General features: G+C 46.6%; 1 protein-coding gene across 1 annotated transcript in view; it reads right to left on the bottom strand.

Annotated features, from left to right (window-relative positions):
- The window catches only part of Fam117a (family with sequence similarity 117 member A), a 44,704-nt gene that overhangs the window by 15,214 nt on the left and 7,027 nt on the right, over positions 1–22,463 (bottom strand). Inside the window, exon 2 of the mRNA XM_038328584.1 lies at positions 1,887–2,056. Coding sequence (XP_038184512.1) covers positions 1,887–2,056 — 170 coding nt within the window. The remainder of the gene's footprint in view (positions 1–1,886; positions 2,057–22,463) is intronic.

The raw sequence follows: 22,463 nt of genomic DNA on the forward strand, positions 1-22,463 counted from the left end.
AGGACGTCTGAGGCCAGGCCTGCCTAAGGGTGACAGAGAAGACTATGTGAGGAGTGGGACGGTCACTTTGCAGGAGGCTGGCAAACAGAAAGTGACAGAGGTGGGGATAAGTGGGCCACAGAGCTGATGTCTAGCAAAGGGTGCCCATGAGTTCGTCTACTTGAAGCCACCTCAAGCCCCACTCCTGCAGGAAGCCCTCCCGGATTAAGTATATCATCTGGCCTGAGCCAAAGAGAAAGGAGTGTGTCCTCCTAGGTCCACAAGGGAGAAGCATAACCTACCTCATCATAGATAAAGGGGGAATAGTGCTGGACTCCTCTCCCCTCCCCTGCACATCTGACGAGGACCACTGACGTCACCTTACAGGCTTAAACTTGTTTCAATTATTTTTGATGCAACATGGGCATTTCTGGGAGAATTCTGCTCCTCCAAACTTTGCCAGACACCCACCCCATGACATCCCTTGGCTGTTTGTTCATTGGCCTTCAGGGAACTGGAAACCAGGCTCAGAGAAACCAAATCTTATTCCCATTGAAAAGGAGTGCACATTCAAACATTCATTAATACCACTTGAAAATGGTGGTATTTTCACAAAAAGAAAGGAACCAACAGGATGTGCTGAGAAGGAGGCAGAGTAAGTTGCATGGGAAAGGGGCTCCATATCCCTTGGCCATCATGCAGCAGGTACATGGGCAGAGCAGATACACCCTTCTCAGCACACAAAGAAAGAGCTGCCACACCCCATCTTGTCCTGTTACTCAGAATGGAGGGCTGAGGTGAGCTGGGTGTTCTTTTCTGCATTTCCACCTATCAAAGAACAACTCAGGTGTTTGGAAGTTGAGCAGGACTCAGCCTAAGTGGCCCGCAGCGAGAGCCTTGCACTCACCAACTTAACTGCTAAGAAGACTGAAGTCCTGAGTCAGAATAAGAAATATCTTTGGGTGATTTCCAGATAAGATGGCTTCTTGCTCAGGCTAACACTGTCTTATCCAAAGGATGGACACACACCTTTAATCCCAGCACTCAGGAGGCAGAGGCAGGCAGACCTCTTAGAGTTTGAGGCCAGCCTAGTCTACAGAGCAAGTTCCAGAACGGTCAGGACTACACAGAAAAACCCTGTCTTGAAAAAAAAAATGGTAGACACATGGAGCGGATGGTCTGTGGAGGTCCTTCGAAGGACACGACTCTCCATGAAAACACAGGAGAGAAAGCTGGGCTCCGCAGGACTCAGAGGGATGCTCTGGAGCCCTCGTCAGGCTGCTGGCAAGCTCCTCACAAGAGTGCCCTACTCCGATTGCTCCAGTGGGAGGAGACCTGGCTCAACACCTCTTTGACCACTTCCTGGGCTGCTTGGGGGAGTGCAAACTGGACTGAATGTTGGCTTTAATTTAACTTCAGGAAGGCAAAACTCATTTTAAAAATCCCAAATTCCAAGTTGGGCGGTGGCGGCACACGCCTTTAATTCCAGCACTCAGGAGGCAGAGGCAGAAGGATCTCTGTGAGTCTACAAGAGCTAGTTCCAGGACAGGCTCCAAAGTTACAGAGAAACCCTGTCTCAGGAAAAAAAAAAAAAAAAAGCCCAAATTCCAAAGTTGGCTGTGAAGTCTCCCACATGTAAAGTCCCCCCTGAAAGCCAAACTGAAAATCCCAGCTTGACAGCTCTCTTCCCCAGGCAGGTGGGATGCAAACTCTTTTCCACCTACATTTACAAAGAAAAACAACAGCAATAACAAAATCCCTGGTAAACAGTAGAAGATGAGGAGCATCTGTGAACAACCAAAACCCAGGACAAGTCATTTCAATGACAGAATTCATGAATGTTGGACCAGAGGACCCCTCAGCCAGCCCTCTTACCCCTCGATCCCATTAGGTGTCAGCAGCATTACCTGGGTGGCCTTGTCATTGGTACAGCAGGTGAAGGCCCCATCAGCATCTCGTGGCCACTGGCCCAGAAGGTAGGAACTGAGGACGGTGTCCAGGGAGAATGTACGTCGAACCTGGGGTGGCTGAGGCCTACACACTGACTTTTCTGGGGCCACCGAACATGGGACACTGGCTGAAAGAGAGCACAGCCCGCAACGCCTTGACATCAGCATGGAGGAAGGAGTCATGGTAACCAGCCTCCTCTCTTGCAGGACACCTCACCTGCAGGACACGTCTTCATGTCCCCCTCCCCCCGAAAGAATTCAAAGCAGCAAGGGCACATCCTGTCTGACCAGCTTTCCTGACTTCACTTTAGCGCTGGGAATGATTGCCACCATTCACATTGGAATTAGAGGTTATGTTTTGTGTGTTTGCTTGCTTGTTTTTTTGTTTTGTTTTGTTTTTGAGACAGGGTTTCTCTTTGTAGCCCTGGCTGTCCTGGAACTAGCTCTTGTAGACCAGGCTGGCCACCAACTCACAGAAATCCACCTGCCTCTGCCTCCCAACTGCTGGGATTAAAAGCATGAGCCACCATGCCTAGCTTTAGAAGTTATTTTAGACTCTGAGCCCGTAGCTTCTGAGTCTCCATGAGGAGACTCTGTGGAGGAGTACTGGTCCCCAGCCTTTTAGGAGTACTGTTCCCCAGCCTTTTAGGAGTACTGGACCCCAGCCTTTTAGGGAACCGCATGTTCACAAAAATCAAGCTTTCTTATATTCTGCCCTCCTTATTCACCCCTGTATCCACTTTAGGACTTTTGCACTGCACAAACTTTGCTCAATTAATTTTTTAAAAAATATATTTTCTTCTTTTTGTGCAGCTGGGGACTGGCTCCAGAGCCTGATACAGGCTAAGAAGCATTCTGCCACCAAACTGTATTCCACAATTTCATTTTTCCCTCATTTTATTGAGATAACATCTTGCTACGTTGCCCAGGATAGCCTTGAATTGGCTATGGAGCCCAAGCCCACCCTAAATTTTCAATCCTTCTGCCTCTGTTTCCTGAATAGCTGGGATTACAGGTGTGTGCCACCATGCCCAGCATGAAGGAGTCTTCCTATTTCCCTCAGTCCAGCAGTTTCAGCAGGGCCTGGAAAGAACCACAGAACTCCAAGAAGAGGAGTCCAGTTTAGGAAACTATCCAAGTCTGCAGGTCTTTTTCTCCCCCTTCTTTGCCTCTTATCTGAATGGCAAAAATGAAAATAAAAAAAGGGAGGCAATTATAAATGCATTCATTTCATTTTACACTGGTTAAAGATTTCTGGGAGAAATTAAAAGTTGAAACTGTTTTTTAAACGTAAGGGTTCTGGAATCATCTGGAAGTTTCAGTGATCTGGGTTGACCCTGTTTTCCATGGCCACGTTCAAAACATTCCACTATCTGCAGATCTATAAAGAGTCCCCTTTAAACAGAACAGAACGCTTTCACATCTGTAGTAATCCCTTGGTAATTTATGTGTATATCCAGCACAGCAGAGAGAACTAGTAACTCTAGGTATAAATAGACTTGAAGAGGTTTATATTAAAGAGACACAAAAAGATTGGCAGTTCCTCAAAAAATTAAACAGAGAATTCCCTTAGGGTCCAGAAATTCAACCTCTATATTCCCTTCAAAACCCAAAAACAAACCTGAAAGCGGAGATTTGAAAAATTATTCATACACCCATGATCACCGCAGCATCAATTATAATAGCCCCGAACTGGAGGCAACCTGTACTATAGCACTGACGGTGCAAGGCGCAATAACTCGGACACAGAAAAGCAGGCCAATGTCGGATGATTCCATCTCCAAGAGGCCTCTGGAATAGGCAAATCCATGGGGACAGAGGGAGGTAGAGGTGACCATGGGCACAGGAAGAGGGGGAATGGGAGTTATTGTTAACAAATATCGACTGTCTGGGATAACAAACAATTCTAGAAATGATATGGTGATTGCTACACTGTAAATGTCCTGATGCCACTGAATCATAAACTTCAGATGTTTAAAGTGGTCACTTTTACATTGTTTGTTACCATAGTTAAAAAAAAAAAAAAAAAAAAAAAAAACACCAACAATGTCACATTCTCCAAATTAAGTATTTACATATATTTTGAAAGGCTTGTAATCAATATAAACTATTATATATTATATTTTGCCTTATTCCAGTCATTATAAAATCCCATTTCAAAGTATCAATGACCTACATATTTGCCATTTTTAAAGACTGTATGATATCAAACAGTAATTTGCCTAACTTTTTTTTTTTTTTTTTTTTTTTTTGGTTTTTCAATAGCTATGAAGCCAATTCTGGAACTCGCTCTGTAGATCAGGCTCGCCTAAAACTCACAGAGATCTGCCTGCCTCTGCCTCCCAAGTGCTGAAATTAAAGGTGTGAGCCACCACTGCCCGGTTTTAACCATTCCTATAGTACTGAACATTCTTCCTCTCTAATATGGAGCTCATCAATGTTAGTACATAACCAACTTTACTCTTAGTGTTTAATTTGACTTTTGTAATATTTCTAGGTCAACTCCCTTGGCCAGCAAATAAGTACTCACTTAGAAGAACTTAAAAATGACTCTTCATGACAAAAGTTGTAAGTATGATTTGTCGAAAAGTCAAGAAATGTATACATCAAACAAGATACCAAAACAAATCAAGACCTCAATCACATAGCTCAGAGATAATCACTGTCAATATCATGATATACTGGTGGGTATGGTGGCACACACCTCGAATCCCAGCACTCTGGAGGTGGATCTCTGAAATCTGAGGCCAGTCTGGTTTACACAGTGAGTTCTAGGCTAGCCAGGGCTACATAGAGAAACCCATCTTAAAACAAACAAACAAACAAACAAACTACCGGTATCATCATGTCCTCATGCAATCCACCTTCTAAATGTGGACACACATTCATTTTAAAATTGGAAAATGGGCCAGGCACCAGGAGGTGGCGGCTTTAATCTAGCACTCAGGAAGCAAGGACAAACTGATCTCTGGGAGTTCAAGGCCAGCCTGGTCCACAGAGTGAGTTCTAGGACAACCAGGGCTACATGGTGAAACCCTTCCTCTAATTAACTAACTAATTAATTGATTAATAATGGAAGCACATCATAATACTGTTTGGCTGTTTCTACCTCCTTTCCAAATCAATAATTCTGATTACAGCATACTTTTGCAGGGAGGTTGCTTAACAGCTCTGGCTATACTTGAACTCACAGAGATTTGACTACCTCTGCCTCCTGAGTGCTGGGATTGAAGTCATCATGAGCCACCACAGTCCTGTCATTTTTGGTTTCTGAGACAGTATCTCACTACAGCACCCAGGCTAGCCATGAATGTCTAATGGCATGCACTACCACCACCGCCTGGCATTTTTGGCTTTTTGAACTGTTCTCTTTATATAGCCTAACCAGGCCTTAAACTTGCACTCTGCCTGTCCCCAGCTCCTAAGGATTAGCACTATAGGTAGTTATCACCATGTCTGGCAATACATTATTTTAAAAGATCATATAACATCTCTACGCTAAAATTCTCCAAAGGTCCTTTCAAAGCTGGAAGTTGGAAGCCTGCAAGGTGACTCAGAGGGAAAAGGCACCTGATGCCAATAAAGGCCTAAGTTTGATGCCCAGGACTCATTGGTGGAAAGAAAGAACCCACTCCTGAAAGTTGTCCAGGATGTTCTCTGACCTCCACTCTCATGCCATGGCTGTGAATATGTGTAATTTACACACACACACACACACACACACACACACACACACACAGTGCCGAAGGCCCCATGTGTGGCCCACCTCATCCCAGACATGGTGCCCTGTACCATTTCCCACTGCTGACCTGGCTGTCTCTCCTCGGCCTGGTGTTGAAATCTGAGCTATTTGCCAGGCCAGCCTAACTGCTTCCACCTCCTCCCCATCCTCCAGATCCTGGGAATCCCCTGTGAGGAGTGTCTCAGAATGTCTTGCGTTTGCTCCGTATTCTTTGTACTCTTCCCGTACTTGCTGGTCTCTCTCCTGGCTTGCAGGTATTTGTGACCCCTAGATAATGAATAGCCAGTGAGGTCAGGCCTGGCTTATCTTTGTAGCCCCCAGTGGCTACAGCATAGAGCTGGCAGTTGGCAAGAACCCAAGTACTTGAATAAAACTGAAAAGTCTATAGGAGAAAAATAAAGCTTCTATAATTACACCAGTGAATCTATACAGATCCATGCCAGTGCTTAGCTTGAGTAAAGACCCCATAGCCACTTGTCTATCTGTCCCTCTCGGAGGCTCTGGAGAGTTCACCCCCTTCCTTTACTTTCCTGTGGCCTTATTACTGCAGTAAGTTAGTGACAGGCCAGTAGTTCTAGTCTCAAGTTCACCTTCCATACAAGCAATTCAATTGCAATTCTGCACTGGGCTTAAGATGTAAAGTGCTAATTCAGATATTTCTGGGGTTTCTGGTCTACAACAGAAGCCAGCACAGACACTGAAATGCTGTCCTATAGCCCTCCGTTAAGACTGTCCCTCACAGCCCAGTGAGAAGGCAGGGCCCCTAGACAGCACCTTCTGCAACATTACATGACAGATAATTAGAGGGGCAGGTGAGCAAATGTAGTACATAGGCTAGGACGTCATAACCTGGAGGCTGCTTCTTCCTCCTTTTGAAGGACAGAGACTGTGACCCAGGGCTGAGCAACAGCGATGGGGAGGGAGGTCATTCGGAGTCACCTGCCCTGTGCTCTCCGGAGACTCTGAAGCAGCTCCTGCTTATCTGGTATTTCCTGGTCACGCACCATTACTATAAAGCACTCTGGGTTGCAGTTACCTTCTCCTCCCTTGCCAGCCCTGGGAAGGGACAGGGAGACCAAAGAAAGTCAAGGGGCAGAGGAGCAGCGTCTGATGACACCCCTCATCTCAAGAAGGCAGCAGCATCCTATACCTAAATCACGCTTCTTTTCCACCTGCCTGGAGGCTGCTGGACATCTGCAGGGGACTGCCCTTTTAGCTCCTCAGGGACAAGGCAGGGCAAAGGTAGGGCAGGCCTGCTTTCGGGTCTCCTGTAAAGTGTCTTTGTTTTCATTTGTTTCTTGTGAGGAATCTGTCACAGAGGAATCTATCACCTGGGGACAACAGCACCCACACACTTTATATCACCCTAGCCAGTGAGCTACTGCTGGGGTCCAATTTCAAGAACAATGAAGTGAGCAGTACGTCACTCATAGTCCTAACAGACAGTGTCCCGGAAATACTCAAAACCTGGAAGTGGTATGAGAATCAACCATTATTCCACTTGATATTACATTTTCTCCACCTCTCTCTAAAGAAAACTGTTCACACAGACTGTGAGACGTGTTCCTCCATATATACAGAAAAACAACAGAAATAGATAGGAAAAAAGGAAAAATCTTAAAGGAACTAAGACAGAAAGGGAAGGGAGGAGAGAATGGAATGAAGAAAAGCAAGAGTCCTGTGGGAGGCTACCCTGCCTCCCCTGCTGGTGGACTGGCACACAGGCCTGCAAAGACCTCACCACACTGAGCCCACCTGCAGGACCCACCTCGCTCTCCCCACCCCTTTGGATGAGGTTACAGCTGGGCCCCAGCCTTATCTCCACAGTGGCCACATCCCAGGACAGGGTGCTGGCTCAGCTCCTAGCTAGCCACAAGGTAGAATTACCTCCTTTCTCAGTGCCCTGAGGAAGATTCCATGGCCCCTCCCAAATCCCCAAATTCTTGGCATGTCCCAGCCCCTTTGAGGAGACTAAAATGCCATGTTTCTTTCATGCCTAGGAAATAAAGGAGAGGGTACTTTAAAAAGACTGGATTTTTTTTTCTAGTTTAAAAAAAAAAAATCTACTGCTTATTTTGTAAACCTCCCCCGAAATGTTTTGGCAAGCACCTGCTGTGTAGGGCACCAAAACTGATTAAGAGCTAAACCAAGGCATCAGTTTCCCCTAACAACAACTCAAAGCCAAAATCAGATACTGATGTGACTCTGTGCCGTCCTTAAAGGGGCTGCGGGGCCGGGGGGGGGGGGGGGGAGGCACAGCCTGGTCCGGATGCCTGAGAGGGGCTACAGAAGCAGCAGAGGTCTGACAGCTACTCCTCACTGTAGCGGGACTGCAGCCAGCACCACTGCCACCACCAGACCCACCTTCCCTTGGCCCAAGCTATCGCTCAAGGATGCTGAAAAGAAATGCAAATCTGCTTTTGTCCCTTAGGAAGATACAGGGGAGGCGGTGGAGAAAGGAGTCTGCAGAGAAGCCTGCTCTGAGCAGGCTCTACCTAGAGGCCTGTGCCTTCCTGATTGGGAAGGTGCATGGCAGGCCTGGACCTCATACACACTAGGCAAGCACTCTACCCCTGAGCTACAACCCCAGCACTCTCTTCTCTTCATTTGGGGACAGGGTCTCTATAACTTGCCTAGGGTATCCTTGAATTCAATCTTTAGCCTAGAAAAACCTTACTTACATTTACATTCCTTCTGCCCCAGCCTCCCAAGAAGGTTTGATTACAGGCCTGTGCCACCAGGCCTGGCAAGGTACTTGTCTTTACTGTGAAAGTCCTTTCCTTTATAAGGGACAGTCTGCCGTTGTCCTGGATATTGCCTGAGATAAGTGGTGTGAGAAGGCTATCAAACAGCTTGGAGCTAGGCAGGTGGCACACGCCTATAGTCCCAGCACATGGGAGGCAGAGGTGTTAGGAGCATGAGTTCCAGTGATCCCTTGTCTCAAACAAACAAAAAAATCAATAAAACTTCCTATAGACTTGGCCACAGTAGCTGTGGATGAGCGCTTAGGTGCCACTGCTTGACAGGGTCCCCTTAGCAGTCTCACACGTGAGTGCAGCCGTGGCGGGCATACGGGAAAGACCTGGGGAGTGGACTCTGTCCTGCACTTGTGTGATTACGGCTAAAGGATAGGAAGTGTTGAGAAGTCACAACGGTTGCTTGTGGCTGGAAGATGAACTGGTTTCATTTCTGGAAAGCGCCCCTCTCAGATTTGGGAACCCGGGAGAGAAACAGAACAATCGGCTCCTGTATCAGAGAAGACACGCTGGTATCAAGACAGGCAGTGACAAAGCAGCCAGCGCCGGGGCACGGGCTGGGTGTCTGCAGGAGGGTGGAGTGTCCTGTTTACACCCCCACTGGGTATTATCGGCCCATCGCATGCAGCAGCCTCCACAGCTCAGCCACCTGGCGAGGCATCCTGGCACCAGGCCAGACCATTTCACCACGCTGCTGAGCAGTGGCGGATGCTTTGGTTCTTGGGCAACAACAAATGGAAAAAACAAAACAAAACAGCACACACTAGATAAGAAGCCTTAGGTGCTATCTTCCAGAGCCACTTGGCCCTGTCTCCCAACTGCTATACTTGTATGGCTTCAGGGAGAGGGGCTAAGAGAGGAGAGGCCCAGCAGTCAGGTGGTATCTGCCTATTAGGGGACTGTCAAGGGAGCCAGCAGCACAAACAGCAGACAACGCCTTTAGTAAGTAGGTTTGAGTGTCCACTAAGCACCAACTCTCTGATAGTCTCTGCTGATAAGAGAGGCGTAAGACAAGAAGTTACTGGCAGGGTAGAAGAGGGAAGGCTGATGCTGCTGCCCGTCAGTGCCAGCTATCCACCAGCAGGCATACCCCACCAGCAGGCATACCCCGAGAGACTACCCCCAGCAAAGGCCTTTTCAAAAGGGCCGCCTATTCACCTCTACCTCTCCCAAGATCCCCGGCTGGGAATCAACCCAAGCCTGACCCCAGGAGAAGACCTGGAAGGAGAGGTGATGGTGCTCAGGATGAAGACTACTGAGAACGCAGGACATGAGACATTTCTGCTTCTCCTCAGCATGGCCAGGGGTGGGGACCAAGCAATTTGCCAGGGGAAATCAGCCCTGACCAAAGGGCTCTGGCTGGGTGTCTGGGGGGATGATTCCATCACTTCACTGTCTTTCAGGCCACATAGGAGGAAGAAACCCAGGATGGAAAGACGTTACTCTACCACCGTGGCCACGTGCCTAGCCTTCCTAGTGTAACCCTAAAATGAGAGCGAGACATAATGAGATTTTACACCCAGCAAAAACTCGACAACTAGCTGCTTCAATAAACAAGGTATGAGTCATTTTCTCATGCCATCAGGCTTTGAAAACTTCTTAGCACTAGCCTTCCCACCTCCCCGCTTAAATAGAAAATAGCCCTTATTGTAACCAAAGCGACACATGTTATAGGAAATAAGAAAATGCGGACGAGTGAAAACCCCAAACTAAAAGTCATGCGTGCCCTACCCAGAGATCCTTGCTTTTCTCCACGTACATATGCATGCTTCTGTTTATTTTTGTTTTTTAATCAATGGTCTTCACTTAGGGATGAGAAGTAGGCAGGGCCAGGGCAGTATGGCGGGACACCGAGGGGTCCTGCCCTGTCCTGTCCACTGTGGTGCAGTACTTGAGAAATCTGGAGAACAAAATACAACAGGGTCTCAGAATTTCTAAACATTTCCCCGAGAACAGATCTGCAGTGCGTAGAAGTTCCCCCAAGCAGCTCATAGGAACTGCCTATTTCTGGACATGTGCTGGGCTTGACAGGTCTAGGTGGCCTCGTGAGCTCCCTATGGTTAGGGGCCACTTCACTGCTTAACTCGGACACGACACGTGGGTTTTGGGGGGAAGTTATGGTAAAACTGAAACCCCCATATGACTGTACAAGGGTTAGAAGTCCTCCATGGAAAGCCCATGGAGCCCCCATCCTTCCCAGCCTGCTACGTTAAATCTGCAGCTCTGAGCAGGTTGCCTTTGTTCTTTTTTCAAGAGCTGAAACTCGAACTCAGGGAAGCACTCTGCCTCTCAACTATAATCCCAACCCTGACTAACATTTCTCCTAACACTAAATCACAGTTAATGCTCAACTTTCACAGGGAGAAGAGACTCAACAGACAGAACTAGACTGGAGAGGGGAGAAAGTCACATCATATTTCCCCTACCAAGAAGACTTTACCCAGAAAAAAGAAATGGTATTTGTGTGCACAAGAAGAACTTCTCAGCAAAGCCCTCCATCAATCATTGTGACTCCGCATTTAAACGGACAACTCAAGAAAGAGCCAGTGAAACCATTTCTGGCTTCATGTCTGACTTCCCAAATGCAGATCACATCTGCAGGCAGCTGGAGGACTAGGCCAAGAGAAGCTTTTCTGGAGATGTCACTGTGGGAAAAAAATAAGGAATACACTAACTCTGTGTATCTTCCAGGAGGCAAAGGATAACCCCAGCGTGCATGCGCCAGCATCAAAGAAGCAGGGTGCCGGGCCTCTGACATTTGTTCAGTTCTCAAGAAACTGCAGTTAGAAGAAAAGGAAGTAGTGTGAACTTTTTACCCCTTATCTCAGCTCTCTGAAGAGGACGTCTGTAGGATTGTAGCCTTCGAGATAAAACAAATCACCAGCAGTTACTGACTGAAGCATGCTTTCCTTTAGCATCTAATGGGGGCCTTTGTAAGAAGCACACACACAGTAGTCCCCTCCCATAAAGCAAGCCTCACCCCATGGTTGTTTGAAAGTAATAGGTTTTCACCAGTGGTGGTGGCGCACGCCTTTACTCCCCAGTACTCAGGAGGTAGAGGCAGGCTGATCTCTTGTGAGTTCGAAGCCAGCCTGGTCTACAGAAGCTAGTTCCAGAACAGGCCCCAAAGCTACAGAGAAACCCTGTCTCCTATGGTAATGATTTCCATCAAACAGAAAACAACAACAACAAAACCAAAAAAACATGACACCCAGTCAGCTCCTAGGTTAGCTTTTAAAGTTAGTGGGGCAAAGGGAGAACCAGATTTGGGAGGTTCATCTATAATGAAACTGTACCCCACTTTCAGTTTTGATTCTATGCACCCTACATTCTCATGCATTCCCCTATAGGGCAGAGTCAACAAGGCTTTACCCTTTTTTTTATTTTTTAGTTTTGGTTTTTCGAGACAAAGTTTCTCTGTATAACAGCTCTGGCTGTCCTGGAACTCACTCTGTAGATCAGGCTGGCCTTGAACTCACAGAGATCCATCTGCCTCTGCCGCCCCAGTGCTGGGATTAAAGGTGTGCACCACCACTGCCAAACCAAGACTTACAATGATAGGTATCACCTCATATTGAAAGGTGAACTCATGTCTTCAAGGTCAAAGTGCAAAGTGAGGCCCTTTACTTCCAAAATAGATTTGTCAAGGACCATTTCCCACACTTGTAGGTCAGTCAGACTCAACCGTTTCATGACTTTCTGGCTGCCATGGTTCAGGAAACCCTTGCTAGGGATGAAATAATCCTACCGAGGACTCGGGAACATTGCTTCAGCCACTGGGTATGCTGGGTTGGCTGAGGAAGATGAAGACAATTTAAAAGAGAAGTTCTAGTGAGGAAAGTAGAACCGAATAAAAGCGAAATAAGATTATAGATTATTTTCAAACAATCTAAGTAATTTCCACTTTGTGAATAAACCATTATTAGTTTTAACTTTATCCAGTCTGCTTTCTTCCTGGCTTCCAGCAAAATCCTAGACCACAACTCATGTTTAAGCAACTAATATGCAATTTAGTATCATCCAAGCTACACAAAATGCCTATGAATGTTGACAAAATTTGACACCCCCGTTTTGCCCCCTTCCCCACAAAATTGTTTTTGTTATTCCTCTCGTTGAATTGGTAGTGTTCTTTCCAATTCGTGTCAATTCAGAACTGTCTTTATGAAACTCTCAATGTCATATCTCAATCATGAAGAGTCAACAGATGCCAAGACTGCTGGGCCAAAGGTTGTGAGGAAAAGGATATTTACACAACGCCAAAGTGTCGCCCCATAAACCAATTTAGTGGAGAATAATGTACTCTGACAGTGGGAAATCTGGTGGTCACCACCTAAAGTGATCAAATTTAGCATGACTAGGTTGGAGGTACAGCTCAGGGACACAGCACATGTGTGTTAAGCCCTTGTGTTCAGCCCCCATACCCTCTCTTCAATGGCAGTATTACTACCTAGGAACAATCTGGTATTACCTACTTCCAAATATCAGTATGAAGACACACTTTACCCATGGGAAGTTGATTTTTATTTTGAGATATCTCACTATGTTGCCCAATAGCCTGGTACTCACAGAGATTCACCTGCCCTTTACTCCTGAGTGCTGGGACTAAAGGTGTGTGCCACCATCCTGGGGTCAAACGCTCTTGCAGGAATGCTTGGCCTAAATCTAATCAGACTCCAGACCTAACTTCCCACTAATGGAAACACAGGGTATAGAAGTTAAATGACACCAGAGGAAATGGGAAGAGAAGTACATGGTCTAGAAGAGCTCCAAATGACTGCTGGTTTGAGACAGGTTTCTATGTGTAGCCCTGGCTGTCCTGGAACTTGCTTTGTAGCCAAGGCTGGCCATGAACTCAGGCTGTGATCTGCCTGCTTCTTTCTCCTGAGTGCTGGGATTAAAGGCGAACGCCACCACTGCCCAGCCCAAAATGACTTTTGGAAATGTATTATGGGGAAAAAGTGCAGTGAGCAATCAAAATGCATTGTTTATATGTATGAAATTCTCAAAGAATAAAAAGATTAAACAAAGGAATATTATTCAAAACAAACAAACTTGGACTGGCCAGACACCTCAGCAGAATTTCATCCTTTAAACTCACATAATGGTGGGAGGAGAGAATGGACCCCAAAATGTCCCGACCACCACATGGGTACCATGACGTGCACGTGCCCACACATACACAGGATAGACACAATAACTACAACAACAACAACAAGATAAGGGGCTGGGGAGATGGCTCAGTGGGTGAAGTGTTTACTGGGCAGCATGAGGCTCTCCTATGGATCCTCAGCATCCACGTAGAAGCCAGGTGCAGCAACAAACATGTGCCTGTAATCCCAGAGCCCGGAGGGAAGACAAGTGCATCCAGGTGCTCGCTGGCCACTTCAACTTGCCCAAACAGCAAGTTCTCAGTTTGCTAATACTCTGTGTTTAAAAAAAAAAAAAAAAAAGCCAGGCAGGGGTGGGGCACACCTTTAATCCCAGCACTCAGAAGGCCAAAGCAGGTAGATCTCTATGAGAGCAAGTTCCAGGACAGCTAAGGCTACACAGAGAAATGAGAAACCCTGTCTCAAACACACACACACACACACACACACACACACACACACACATACACAAAAGTAAAGATATCTGATAGCAATCCCTGGCATCCACAAGTGTATATGCATGTACATGTGCAAATCATCTCTCTTTCTCTTTCTCTCCCTCCCTAGTGTGCACATTCAGAGTAGGGAAAAAATCTGGATGGAGAGGCTTTTTAAAAAGATATAACTGATAAACAAAGCTAAACTGAGTAAGATCCTCTGTGCTGAGGATGTAGGAAGAGCACTTGCCTAGAACGTGTAAGGCCCTGAGTTCCAACCCCCAAACCCAAATTACAAAGCAAGCCACCAAATGGGAAGTGTGAAAACAGGCTAGATATTAAATGATACACAGTCACAGTTAATTGCCTTAGGCATGACAATATTGTGAAGAAAACTGTATTCTCAGGAGAAACTGCTGAAGGAAAGGGGAATGTGTCATAATTTCCAAATAGCTCACCCGAAAGATTGCATATGGATGTACACACATGAAGGTCTGTCTAGACACACATACATTGATACATTGATGAACACAGGGGAACAGACAGACTTAAGAAACTTGGTCTATAAATTTAATGCTAGTTCCAGGCTAACCAGGGCTACATAGTGAGACTTTGTCTTTAAAAAAAGAAAGGTTTAGGGCTGGAGAGATGGCTCAGAGGTTAAGAGCATTGCCTGCTCTTCCAAAGGTCCTGAGTTCAATTCCCAGCAACCACATAGTGGCTCACAACCATCTGTAATGAGATCTGGTGCCCTCTTCTGGCCTGCAGCCATACATAAAAAAAAGGAATGCTGTATACATAATAAATAAATAAATAAAAAATAAAATAAAATAAAATAAAAAAAGAAAGGTTTAGCTGGAGTCTAGCTTGACAATGGGAAGAACTAAACTCACGGAGCACTCAGGGGGATTGTAAAGTGGTCTCTCTCTGAAAATAGGACCACCAAGAAGAGATCGTTACAGGTTCCTAACTAAGTATCTCCCCTTGAGGGCAGAAGGTTCCAACTGCTAAAGGGTAGAGAGAAAAGGGCTGCTGACCAGCGCAGCTGAAGTGGAATATCAGTCTGTGTTATCATCTGGGGCACGAGAAAGAAGGGCAAAGCCAATGGTAAACATGCTTTACTGAGGCAACGAAGACAGCTGTGTTATAGGCTCCCACATGGCCCTACCCACCTCCTCCCAAGCAGGAAAATACAAATAGTGCTCAATTTACCTGCGGCTGGCCACACCAGAAAGCCTGGTCACATGGCTGGGCAAGCTGCAGTAACCATCAAGCATACTTAGGGGCACAGAGGACACATAGGTTACTGGCTACACTTCACTAGCTTGGACTCTGTCAGGATCTGCTGCACTTAACCTTGGTTTTTGATTCACTCTGCTCTGGACTGGGCTAGGGACACTTACAAGGGACAAGGGCTCAGTTGGGTTCCTCAGAACCAAAAATGTCAGTCACCGAATCTGCGCTGTTTCATCCGTGAAAACCTGTGTGAAGGGTATGAGGGTGCAGTTCAGTAGGACGGCATGCATTTGCCCAGCATGTCTGAGGCCCTGGGTTCAATCCCCAACACCGCCAAACACACAACACAACACAACTGTGTGAACTACCTTGTTCCTCCTGCAGAAAGTCTGACCACCATCTCTTTGCTCGAGCTCTATCTCATGTCCCCAACTTCACAGAGGAGATAACCACAAAGACATCTGACCCAGTGAATCCCTAACTGGGCCCTGACCTTCTAGAACCGAACTAGAAATAAGTGGCAAATTACCATGCTGTGGAAAAACCCCAAAGTGTGCTGGGGAGACTTTTCAGGGCAGCCCCTGCTCTGGAGCCCTGGTCTCACCATGCCAGTTGTTCAGACTTCCTAAGAGAGGCACCAAGGTTATGCAGTGCCTCCAGGGTAAGCCAGCCCGAAAAGGCTAAACAACAGCAAAGAGAAGGAAGCAGCCAAGGCCTTGTTCCCAGGTTGCCTCTCCACATGCATCTTCCAGAGGCAGACGGTGTGGCCACGCACATTACTAGAAGGTAGGTGACAAACCAGGCCTTGTCCCCCAAGTTGCTTCATGGTAACGTCACCTTCTATCAGTAAAGAGAAGGCGTATCCTACTGATACAAATGGATAATTGGATCCAGGGGAACAATATGGGATATTAACAACCCACATGCCCTATCGCAGCTTCTGAGACCCAGAAGGCAAGCTCAGCTAGTCCGTTATAAGCAGACAGCACAGTTATCATCGGCACAGTGGCTCCCACTGGACAACTAAGCTCCAAACAATCCCCTGGGAGCTGGGGGCAGCCTCGTGTCACCCTCTTCTTTCTTGTGCTTATTCTGGTCGCCAGTCACCCATCAGTTACTTGGGGTCAGGACAAAGCCGGAAGAGTGGAAGATACAGGCAGATATAGAAAGAAGGTCACGGAGGGAGTCTATATAACTTGATCAATTCCTAAGGACAAGCAATCTGAATACAAGCGGGGACACTCACATAGTAAATGCCCATAGGTCTATTTCACATAGCTGGCTGAGCCATGAAATAATGCTTCAAGGACAGTTTACTTACAGCCAGCAACAGCAAGCGCCTCAGATAAAAGATGCACACCAAAACCAAAGATTTCAAGAGAACTGCCTTTTTAAAAAATAAATACATATTTTTATTTTTAATTATGGGTGTACTGTACTGGTGTGTCTGTGTATGGGTTTGTGTATTGTGCATATAGATGCCTATAGAGGTCAGAAGAGGGCATTAGATTCCCCCGGAATTGGAGCTCCAGGTGGTTGAGACCTACACAATGGGCACACTGGGAACTGAATTTGAATCCTCTATAAGAGCAGCAAGTGCTCACACCTCTGAGCCATCTCTCTAGCCACAGAAAACATTTTCCCCTATGTTACATAGTAAAGTAGGGCTAAGTGTGGTTACAGATATCTGCAATTGCCCACAGCAATCAAGAGGTAGAGGCAGGAGGATTGCAAACTCTGCAATAGCTTGGGCTGCACAGTAAGAAGCGGCTCAGCCTGGCGGTGGTGGTGCCTTCTTTAATCCCAGCACTCGGGAGGCAGAGGAGGACGATCTCTGTGAGTTCAAGGTCAGCCTGGTCTACAAGAGCTAGTTCCAGGACAGGCTCCAAAGCTACAGAGAAACACTGTCTCGAAAAACAAAAAAACAAAAAAAAAACAAAAAAAAACAACAACAAAAACAAAACAAAACAAAAAAAGAATCTGGCTCAACCGATTAAAATAAGTAGAACAGGGTTCACTTGTGCCCTGCAGCATAAGCAAAAAAAACGACAAGAATGACTGAATGCCTCTAAGGATCACAGCCAGATAGCTGAAGGGTTTGGTGTGAGAGAAAGGGTGGGATTTAACAAGGTCTGTCTGTTCCTCTAACTTTGATTAGTAATCCCAGAGCCAGGCTCCTGGGGCCTGGGGTTGAGGAAAAGCTGGACCAAAGGGGACTTCCCTTAGCGTAAGCTTTAACACCTGCCCCACTTGGTACAACGTCCTGCACTAAACCACACAAAGTCCCCTGAGGCCTACCGTATTCACAAGGCAGAGGGTACAATATCTGCCTAGTATATATCACAGAAAAGCCATCTGGCCTGGGCCTATAACCTAGCACCACTCTCTGAGCCAAACTCACTGATTTGCCCCTCTGTACTCTCCTATATAAAAGTGCAGTAGGTACTGCATGGCTGTGGCACCGAGGAGTCTTCTGAGTGTTTTAAGAAGTGAAGAACTAGGTGAAGAGCAGAGGAGAGTGGTAGAGTTTCAACTCTAGAGAGGAGGCACGTTCCTTAGAAGACACTGGCCTCGCGGAGCATGCTCAGTGCGGGGGTCCTGCTCAGTAACAGCACATTGGGGCAACCCTGACGACTCTAACGCTGGGTCAACATGGAGCAAGGGCTGCACGTGCAAATACAGAAACTGGCACCCAGTCAGTTCCCAGGGTCTGATACCAATTTTATCCAATTGGAGGACAAGCTGCAGGCTCCTGAAAGGCAATCTATCACAGAGGCAAAACCCTGACTTCACCCCAGCATGGTATGTGAACTCAAAACAGATCCATAACTTCTTGGGTATCAACTGTTCCATCTGTTAAGTGGAAAGAATAGAGATGTTACAAGCATGTAGAAGCAACCTGATGGATTAGCCTAGTATTTATTGGTCAAATGTTTATTTGGAAATGATTTGAAACTGATTGTTCAAGAATAAGCATACAGAGCTGAGCAGTGGTGGTGTACACCTTGAATCCCAGCACTTGGGAGGCAGAGGCAGGCGGATCTCTGAGTTTGAGGCCAGCCTGGTCTACAGAGTGAGTTCCAGGACAGCTAAGGCTACATAAAGAAACCCTGTCTCAAAACAACAACAAGAAGAACAAGTACGCAGGATACTTACACAATCTAGATTTGCCTACTAGCACACCTGCCAACTGCTCGCTGTCACAGGAATTTTACACACTCACATACTTTCCTACACTCATACTTGACACCCACATGTTCACTGGAAACATGCACACACACGAGAGAGAGAGAGAGAGAGAGAGAGAGAGAGAGAGAGAGAGAGAGAGGCTGATTTTTATTCCTAGAAAGGAATAGGCAACTATGACAAAATGGGAGGTTGGCAAATAAAGAGACAGCAAAAGGTTTTATTATCTAGTAAGGGTTTATGGATTTCTGCTCCTTTCCCTGCAAATGGCAAGCATTTAAATGTTCACTGTTTTACACGGACAGTGACCACACAGTTCAGACAAGTTACATAAAGTAATAAAAAAAAGTCAGTTTCTATCCTTCCTGTGTTATGGTGTGCATGTACTTGTATGTGTGCATGTGTGTGCACATATATGTATACATGGAAGCCAAAGACCTCCTCAATTGCTTCTCCACAGTATTTTAAATTGTTTTGCTTTGTTTGGGGAGGACAGGTTCTTTCTATGTAGCCTTGGCTAGCCTGCAACTCAGAGATTTGTCTTCCTCTGACTCTTGATCATTGGGATTAAAATCATGTTCCACCACACTGAAACTAACTTTTAAAAATTATTTGTGTGTGTGTGTGTGTGGTGTGTGTGTGTGTGTGTGTGTGCATGTGTGTGTATGATGTGTGTGAGAATACAAGGAAGGGATTACACAGGAAGTCGAGATTGGAGGACAACCTTCAGGGGTCAGTCCTCTCCAACAATGGAATGGAGGGATTGATGTCAGGTCAAGTGTTTTTACCACCTGATCCTTCCTACCAGCTCTAAATCATTTTTGAGTCATGGTCTCTCACTGAACCTGGCACTCACAAGCGAGGTAGGCTGGCCAGCCTATGAGCTCAGGGGTCGACCTACCTGCACACCCTGGTGCTAGAGTTAGACGCGCACTGCTGTGCCCTGTACTGACACAGGTGCCGGGGATCCGAATCCATCCTCAGGCTTGGGCAGCAAGCACTTCACCAACTAAGCCATCTCCTAGCCCTTCCTGCTCTTTTGTTTTTTACTTAAAGACACAAAACTTACAAAACAGACAATGAGAAAGCATTAGATAAATGGAAACAACTTTATTATACAGAAGTGCTTTTATAATGTTTGTTAAAAAAGATTTTACCTTACAGGGTTGTGAAGTTAATGGAAACAAAAGGTCACATACAAGCATACAAACATTAGAACATGAAAGAGTTCTAAAGAGAGAAGAAAGCGATATTGTAGAGGGGATGAGTTAGTTCCAAGGAGCCAGCCAGGCAATGCACCCTAGATGGAGCTCTTCCAGAGTTCAAACCTCCATTGTTCCCTCTACTGGGTGCTAGTAAATACCACAAGGACCCTACTCCTAGTTAGCCAAAAGCAAGACAAGGGATGTGCTTGGGCAGATCGTGAGCCCCAGGCTTCTTTCCCATCAGAAATGTAGGCGTGGTGGTGCCAGGGGCTACCCTACATGGGGGACTAAGCTGTTTTCATGGCACAAGGCCACTTGTGCCCACCCCCTTCTATAGGAACGCACGACCACATTTCCCCCCAGGTGCTTCTAATGGTTTCACACAGTCACACAATAGAAAGACAACCGTCTAGGCATACAACTGCCAATCAGTACCCACAACCATGACTCCACAGAGGCAGAGACATCAGTCTGCCTCAGCTCCCCACCTGTCCCTGGTGAGCTACTCATTCCAGATGGCAATGGCAAATCTCACACCAGCCAGAAACACGCAAAAGGCACCACCACATCACGCACGCAGTGTTGTACTTGCCGCCATCGTCCCATTATCTACCAATCCACAGCTCCCGGGACAAGGTCAAGGTGTGGAAAGCCCATGGTGTGATCACCCTGGGATGCTGAAGAAAGACTTATCTTTGCGCCCATCGCCAGTTCTCTTCTAATCAGTTTATCAGGTGCACTCTGAGCCTGGAATACAGACATACAAACTAAAGGGAAGCAAAAGCTGGAGATGTGCTCGGCAGGAGTGGGGATGCCATGCGGGACCAAGTTCATGGCACACTTCCATGTGCGGGAAGAGACCTTTGCTTAATCAAGCAAAAAGGTTTTGTCAATCACATGGTTGTGGGCACGTTATTTCTTTGCTGGGTCTCAGTTTTCCAGTCTGCAAACCCTCACCAGCAGGACGCAGTGAAAGCAAACGCAATACGTTGGAGTACCAACTATGAGCAGCAGGAGACAAACAAATGAATACTGTCAAAGCTATTCATGTCTCAAGTTCTTGGAACAATACAGGTGAATCTGGGGCCTTTCAGACTTGGGATTCTCGGGCTCTTACTATGGAAACAGCCCTTTATTACTTTTATGCTGGGAAGACAAAACGACTCTCGCGACAGTTCCACTGAGAAAGCGTCCATACGCTTCCCTCAGGCTAAGAGGTGCTTGTCTCCGAGGATGTGGCTCCCACAGTCCCTTTCTCCCCTCTCCATCCACACTCTGTTGTATTTACTGTAAAAGACCTCTGGCTGCATCCCCTCTGTCATGCGTGCTATCCAGCACCTCCCCATCTCCTGGGACCTAGCTAATGGGCATGAGTTAAGCAGGTGATCCCCAACCTGGGGTGGTATGACAGGTTTCTGTGCCTGCAGCTGTGGGGCAGGGAACACGCGTGTTATCCAGGGTTGTTCTCTCAGAGCCACGTGGGCGAACAAACAGGCTCAGAGAAGTCTAAAGTGGAGGGAGTGTGGAGGAGGGCAGAGAGAGGAAGGGGGGGAGGAGGGAGAGGGGGAAGAAGGGAAAAGAGCTCCAACTCTTCTAATCTCATGTTCATGCTGTTCAGTCACACCCAGCTGGGCAGGTTTATTAAACCTTTTCGTCTAAGTCACCAGAGCCATGGTTGGCAACAGGGACACAGACTGGATACGTCTAAATGTCCAGAGTTTGAACAATGATTATGAACACCGCTTTCCTGTATTTCTCCACGTTAGCCGGGTAAGGGAACAGCAATACCTGATGTTATAGGATGGTGCCTGGCATGGGGGAGGGGACTTTCCACCTGATCACACTTGGGAAAGCCATCCTAGGGTCCAACTAATAATTCTGCTGTCTGGCCTAAAAAGTCACCGACTCATTTTGCAATCCTGCTTTTCCTTGCTGTACAGTACAGCAATACCAAAAAAATTGGTACTGGTCTATCTAGCAAGAATGGACACTGGGGACTCCTCTCAGTCTCCTTGGCCCATCAACTACACCTCTTTCTAAGACAAAAGCTAAGTAGTTCAGACTTTAAACAAAACTATAGCAAAATCCTACACATTGTCTATTTCCATCCATGGATCAACCTGGTGATTTATCCCCTCTCCCCCCACATTAAATGTTTTGGGAAGAGAACCTACAGTAGCAATGACTTCCATGGAAATGCAACATCTTTGCCACCAGCTGGGCTTGAAGCCCAAAAACCAGGATGAAAAGGAGACCAATGATTTAAAGAGAGAACACTAATGCTTTGTGGAGTGGGCAGGTTGTCCTGCAAGTAGCTGGAGAGCTACGATAGAGGGGAACAGTGTATGGGGACTAGAAGTGGGAAAAGCCATTACAAGCGAGCCTGGGGGAGGTGTGGCTCCCTTCTCCACTCCACTGCCTTTTCAGCAACTCAATCCAACAAGTATTTATTGAGCATGACACTCCCCATCTGCCTTGGCCCTCCCTTAGCAAAAGCACTCAAATCTGTTCAAGCTGCAGGGTGAGTTCCACTGTACTTGAACTTGAAACACGAGGTACCTACCTCTTAAAGAGACAAGCACACAATTTCCAGGACGGGGTAAAAGGAACTACAGGATTTGAGAACTGCTGAGAAGTTAAGTCTATAGTAATGGCATTTTCTCTGTGTGTGTGTGTGTGTGTGTGTGCGCGCGCGTGTTTGTGTGTGTGTGTGTGTGTGTGGTGATGGGGATAATGCCTATAGCAATGGCACATGTGTGTGTGCGTGCGTGCATGCGTGCGTGTGCGTGTGTGGTAATGGGGATAGACCAAAACTTTGCACACGCA

Source organism: Arvicola amphibius, chromosome 4 (genome assembly GCF_903992535.2).
Source record: "Arvicola amphibius chromosome 4, mArvAmp1.2, whole genome shotgun sequence".
NCBI classification, from domain to species: Eukaryota; Metazoa; Chordata; class Mammalia; order Rodentia; family Cricetidae; genus Arvicola; species Arvicola amphibius.